At 48.3% G+C, this 6,661-nt stretch overlaps 1 protein-coding gene across 4 annotated transcripts in view; it reads right to left on the bottom strand.

The window, feature by feature from the left end:
- LOC114488048 (eukaryotic translation initiation factor 3 subunit A) overlaps positions 1-3,641 on the bottom strand; it is a 36,817-nt gene extending 33,176 nt beyond the window's left edge. For 2 of the 4 annotated variants that reach the window (XM_028501598.1, XM_028501601.1), the window contains exon 1: positions 1,904-3,641. In XM_028501598.1, coding sequence (XP_028357399.1) covers positions 2,654-3,634 — 981 coding nt within the window. In that variant the 5' untranslated portion in view covers positions 3,635-3,641 and the 3' untranslated portion in view covers positions 1,904-2,653. Of the gene's footprint in view, positions 1-239; positions 295-1,903 lie in introns of those variants that run through there. The other 2 variants (XM_055078746.1, XM_028501600.1) reach the window with 2 other exon arrangements.
- Positions 3,642-6,661: the final 3,020 nt, after the last annotated feature.

Raw genomic sequence — 6,661 nt, 5'->3', positions numbered from 1 at the left:
GCCTGTGCTCCGCAACGGGAGAGGCCACAACAGTGAGAGGCCCGCGTACCGGAAAGAAAAAAAAAAAGAAGAACAAAACTGTACTTATAAACAGCAACACTTGGAAGTTAGAAGAGGGTGCATTTGAAATTCTAAGGGAAAAACATTGCCAACCTAGAATCGCACACTCAGTTAAACTATCAGTCAAATATGAGAGAAGAATCAATATTTTCAGATAAATAAGGTGTTACAAAGTTTACCTCCCGTGGTTACTTTTTTGGAAGCTATTAGATGATGTGGTTGACCAAAATGAGGCTGTAAAACAAAAAAGGGGAAGAGGGTCTAAGATCCAGGCAGTAGGAGAACCAACACAGAAAAACAGAGAGAAGTGTTAAGAAGCTCAGGAAAGCAGCTCTGGAACAAGCCTAGAACGAGCCACCCTACATCAGACCCAGAGGACAAAGGACTCCAAGAAGGAAATTGCCAGGAAAAAAAAAAAGGAATTGATAGATTATCTGTTAGATTTGACTATACAAACAAAATTATGGCATAGAGTTTAACAGCACTTTTGGAGATGGGAAAATTAGGTAGGGGTGTGTAGAAAACTTACCAATTAAAAAACATGAGGCTATTATAAATTTGTGTTATGAGACTTATGATATGATGAAGTTTCTACCCCTTAGAAATTGTATAGACTTTAAAAAGTATGTGGAGGAGGAAAGGTGATGTATTCCTTTCATCCTAAGTATCCATGACTGCTTTTTGCCACCTCTTAGATCCCTACCCAAGAGTCTTGATATTGATGCCTTGACACTAGATACTCAGAGAATCTTCTCTCTTCCCTGGGGTGACAATGGATGGTGGATGACATGTGCAAGACATAAAAGGAAGTCCCAAAGGAGACAGACACAAGGGGAAAAGTCCATGTGATTAGATGCATCATTAAAAGTCAAAGATGGAAATAGTAATAATACTACAAAATAATTGAGACCACTTCAAATTCAAATTTGATGTGGAGGTAAGGGGAACTTGTGGAAATGGTGATCATAGTGAAGTGATTAAAAAGGTGGAGCCCAGGGACTTCCCTGGTGGTCCAGTGGTTAAGAAACCGCCTTACAATGCAGGGGACGCGGGTTTGATCCCTGGTCAGGGAACTAAGATCCCACATGTCGTGGGGCAACTAAGCCCACATGCCTCAACTACTGAGCCCGCATGCTCTAGAGTCTGCGTACCATAACTAGAGAGCCCACGTGCTGCAACGAAGATACCTGCATGCCACAACTAAGACCTGATGCAGTCAAATAAATAAATAAATACATATTTTACAAAAAATAGTAGAGCTTGGGACTTCCCTGGTGGCGTAGTGGTTAAGAATCTGCCTGTCAATGCAGGGGACATGGGTTCAATCCCTGGCCCCGGAAGATCCCACATGCCGCAGAGCAACCAAGCCCATGCGCCACAACTACTGAGCCTGCGCTCTAGAGCCCATGAGCCGCAACTACTGAGCCAGCATGCCACAACTACTGAAGCCCACGCACCTAGAGCCCGTGCCCCGCAACAAGAGAGGCCACTGCAATGAGAAACCCACGCACTGCATCCAACAGTTGCCCCCACTCGCTGTAACTAGAGAAAGCCCGCGCGCAGCAACGAAGACCCAAGGTAGCCAAAAATAAATAAATAATTAAATGTATATATTTTAAAAAAAAATAGTGGAGCCCAGCAATTACTCTGGATACAATCTGGGGGCTAGTTAGAGGAAAGATCAGGGAGGCTGGGCTCAGTCCAGATATACAGGGCCCTGAGAGAGGCCTGTCCCATTACACTGTAAATTTGGCTACATGGGAGAAGAGGGTACAGAAATGGTAAAGGAAATAACTTTAAAATCCAACAAACATAATCACTATTATGGGATTTGGCTTCTTACTTTTTTTCTTCACTTCTTTATTTCCTTATCTCTGCTCTTGCCTTTGTCACTTTGGAGCCCTTCATTATTCTTTAGGATCCTCTCTCAGAAACTGCACTCCAGCCTGCATCTCTGTCCACAACCTTCATGACCTATCCTTATCCTGCTGTAACTTTCCATTTTTCTCACTATGCATTCTCCTACATCTCATAAACCCAATCACGTGTTAAGCTAAATCCTGCTAGCCTATCCTAAATCCGTTTATCAAACATTTCTCTATAAGCTCCTCAGTCACAGCTCTTTTCCAAGAAACCAATGTCCACTTTTCCTCTATCAACACACTAACGAATCTTCTCTTTCTTCTCAAAATGTTCCATTTCCCTCTTTATCACTCTTCTTCACTTCCTTTGGTCCTGGTCTCCGCCTTCATCCCCAGTAGCTCTTCATTCCCACTCTCTCTTCTCTTAGGCAAAGATGCTCTCCTTTCCCTCTCATATTTACCCCTTCAGGGTCAGTAACGTTCTGCTTGTCTCTAATTTCTCCTCTCTGATTTGCAATACTTCCCCTATCTGCTTCTCTTTCCTTCTTTACCTTAAATCCTTCATCTGCCTCATTCACTAGTACCTTTGTCTATAATCTTTCTCTTCCATAGAAACGGATTCATCAGTATTATCATTCACTTCATCCAAGACATCCTCCTCAACCTCCACCCCTTCCTCAATCTCTTCATTGTTCTCCTCTACCTTTTCAAAAGGAATGTCCATCTCAGCATCAGTAATTTTCTATCAATCTTTCATCACCAGTAACTTCCACCACTCTTTCAATTTTCTCTTCATTTATGCTCCCCATTCTTGAACCCTCCAATTTCTCTCCACTAGTCGCCAGCTTCTCTCCCCTGGATCCCCGCCTTTCTCTGCTGAACACCAGCTTCTCTCCACTTGACCGCAGCTTCTCTCCATTCGACCTCAGCTCCTCTCCACCTGACCTCAGCTTCTCTCCACTCGACTTCAGCTTCTCTCCACCCGACCTCAGCTTCTCTCCACTCGACCTCAGCTTCTCTCCACCTGACCTCAGCTTCTCTCCACTCGACCTCAGCTTCTCTCCACCTGACCTCAGCTTCTCTCCACTTGACCTCAGCTCCTCCGCATTCTGCCCTAGTTCGTATCCTCTGGATCTCGAGTCCTCTCCACTGGTTCCCACTCCAGTAAACTTCAACCTCTTTTTAAACCCAGATCCCCACCTAGACCCCGCTGTAGTCCCTGCATTCTCAGATTCAGCCTCTATTTCGTGTCTGACTTCTTGCTTTCCCCACACCTCCTTGGAGTTGTCTTTCCGCAAACCCGTGGAAGCCTGTAATGCACTTGCTACACTGCGCACTCGTTTCACATCCATCCTTTCCTGACTCCGGCCTGACTTTCCTCTCAAAACTGCCTTTTCCACATCTTCCAGTCTCCAGCCCTCAGACTCAAACTTCAGGTCCCACATCCTAGGCTTTTGCGTGTTTCTACCCAGGAGCTCCATTCTCTTCCCGATCACGATGAGCCCGTTCCAGAGCATCCACAATTTTTCTCGCATCGTCTGCGCCCCTCTGCTTCCAGGCTCCAGTTGCGACCGCCCACGGGTCCGCGCCTGGCCTCGGGCGCCCTGGCCGCGGGCCCTGTCGCGCCCCCTCACCGCCCTTTGCGGCTTACCCAGCCACTCCCTCATGTCCCAGAGCGGATGTCCAAACGGAACCCCTTTCTCCAAAGACATTAGCCCTTGTCCTCGTCCCTAGTCCGCCACCCCAACCCCGGCTCGCCATTCCCCTCACCCACCCCACCCTCCCACCCAGCCCTCTGGCCTGCCGCCCTGCCCACCGCCTGGAGGGCGCGAGACTAGGGTAGTGCGCACGCGCAGGCCGCGCCAGGCCATTAGAAGGCGCGGCCCAGAGGGGCGGCGGGCGGGAGTCAGCCAGCCTGGGGCGTGGGCTGACGCGACACTAGGCCTCTGCGATCCTAGAGCCCCACCTCTCCCGACTCCATCCCCCACGCTGTCGCCTGTTCCCGGCCCTCTCAGTTCCGCGCTGCCCCTTAAAAGCTGGGGCCTGGGCACAGGAACGACAGGCGTTGCAGCCAATGGCGTCCCTCACGGTAAACCTGCTACCCAATCAAAAGGCGCGGCTGCGAGGGAACGGCGTAGAACCACGCCCGGCTCCAGGTGACTCCTTGGCAGGGAGGGGAGAGTGCCTCTGTCAGCTGATAGGATCCCCACTGGGTCCGTTCCTCGGGGCGATTTACCCGGGACCAACCTACGGGAGCGCACGGGCAGTGACCCGCCGCGGAATTCTTGTGTGCTGTAGTCGAGAACGAGAGTGATGGAGGAGCATCTAGAGGCTGGGAAGGAGAGCAAGGTACAGAAAGGATGCAAACACCCTCCCAACCTTCCCCTCACTCCATGATAACCAGTGATGCCCAATCAGGGAGTGGTGTGTGTGTGTGTGTGTGTGTGTGTGTGTGTGTGTGTGTGTGTGGTGTGTGTGCGCGCGCGTGTGTGTGTTCGTGCCCACGCATGAGCATGAGCTAGAGAAAGGCGAGACCTGAGCAAGGGGGTGTGGGGCGCTTCTGTTGCATCAGCATGGGGGCTGGTAAGGATGTCAAAGGAGGCAGGGTTTACCGTGGCCCCGACAGATGGAAAAGGACTCATCACTCTTACTCATGCCCTCCCCAGGACCGACTCATGCTGGTTTGATGGGGAAGAAGAAGGAAGGATGTTAGGGATTGAGAAGGGGCTGGAGTACCCTCCTCCTTTCCCAAGGTGGGGGAATACTGTTCAGCACTAATGGCTTCACTCGTGTATCTATGTTCATGTAATCATGAGACCATTCATTCTTTCCTCTTGACTTCATTCAACAAATAGTTTCTGAGCATCCTTGTGCCAAGGATGGTTAGGGGTGGGGCATACAGAGGTGCACACTTTTAGGGGTAGGAGGAATGTGCCTAGTGGGCTGTGACTGAGGATAAGGATGGAGCAGCTGTGGTCCGTCTTTGAAGTCCCATCTCCCTCAAGCAGTTACCAAGCAGGAAGGAGACAGGGGACTTGGGGGCCTATTGCACCAATGAGCCAGACTTTGGGGGTGGGGGGCAGTTGGACAGAGGAAGAGCCTGCCATGGGGGTGTCGGAGAAGCCAAGAAGTGAGGAGTGGGGATCAGTGGAATTTGAAGAAGTGAGAGGGGTGAGAGACCAAAGTATGGAAGGAGTGGTGTGTGTGTGTGTGTGTGTGTGTGTGTGTGTGTGTGTGGTGTGTGTGCGCGCGCGCGCGTGTGTGTGTGTTCGTGCCCACGCATGAGCTAGAGAAAGGCGAGACCTGAGCAAGGGGGTGTGGGGCGCTTCTGTTGCATCAGCATGGGGGCTGGTAAGGATGTCAAAGGAGGCAGGGTTTACCGTGGCCCCGACAGATGGAAAAGGACTCATCACTCTTACTCATGCCCTCCCCAGGACCGACTCATGCTGGTTTGATGGGGAAGAAGAAGGAAGGATGTTAGGGATTGAGAAGGGGCTGGAGTACCCTCCTCCTTTCCCAAGGTGGGGGAATACTGTTCAGCACTAATGGCTTCACTCGTGTATCTATGTTCATGTAATCATGAGACCATTCATTCTTTCCTCTTGACTTCATTCAACAAATAGTTTCTGAGCATCCTTGTGCCAAGGATGGTTAGGGGTGGGGCATACAGAGGTGCACACTTTTAGGGGTAGGAGGAATGTGCCTAGTGGGCTGTGACTGAGGATAAGGATGGAGCAGCTGTGGTCCGTCTTTGAAGTCCCATCTCCCTCAAGCAGTTACCAAGCAGGAAGGAGACAGGGGACTTGGGGGCCTATTGCACCAATGAGCCAGACTTTGGGGGTGGGGGGCAGTTGGACAGAGGAAGAGCCTGCCATGGGGGTGTCGGAGAAGCCAAGAAGTGAGGAGTGGGGATCAGTGGAATTTGAAGAAGTGAGAGGGGTGAGAGACCAAAGTATGGAACAGAAAGCATCTGTTTCAGTGTTTATCTATATTCATATTCATGGTTAAATTAGTTAACACAGGGACTTCCCTGGCGGTCCAGTGGTTAAGACTTTGCCTTCCAATGCAGCGGGTGCAGGTTCAATCCCTGGTGGGGGAGCTAAGATCCCACATGCGTTGTGGTCAAAAAACCAAAACATGAAACAGCAGCAATAATGTAACAAATTCAATAAAGACTTTAAAAATGGTCCGCATCAAAAAAATCTTTAAAAAAATTAGTTAATATATATAAAACGCTTACAGCAATGCCTGGCATATAGGTAGAGCAAATATAAGTGTTAGCTATTATATTACTATTACTGTTACCAGTAATAGTGGATGCTATGTGTTCTGAGGATATACTGGGCAGTCAAACTGATGGGTGCACCCCTAACCTTTGTAGATGCCAGACTCTTTGAAAATCTATTATTAGACCATGTCCTCCAGAGTAATCGTTGCCTTCTTCAAAATTCTCCTATAAATATAGAGAAATGAAAAGAGTAATAAATGAATATGTAAGTAAAAATATAACAGAGAAAATGAAATAACATAAAATACTTGACTAATCTAACAGAAATCAAGAAAGAGAGAATAAAGCAACTATACTCCAATAAAAATTAATTTTTTAAAAAAGAAAGAAAGAATAAAGGAACCAAAAACAGATGAGATGAAGAGAAAACAAAAAGTACAACGGCAGGTTTATAGCCTACTATATCAGTAATTACAATAATAATGAATGGAACAAAAACTACAGTTAAAAA

Source organism: Physeter macrocephalus, chromosome 16 (assembly GCF_002837175.3).
Source record: "Physeter macrocephalus isolate SW-GA chromosome 16, ASM283717v5, whole genome shotgun sequence".
Taxonomy (NCBI): Eukaryota; Metazoa; Chordata; class Mammalia; order Artiodactyla; family Physeteridae; genus Physeter; species Physeter macrocephalus.
This window is presented reverse-complemented; position numbering and strand designations above follow the sequence as displayed.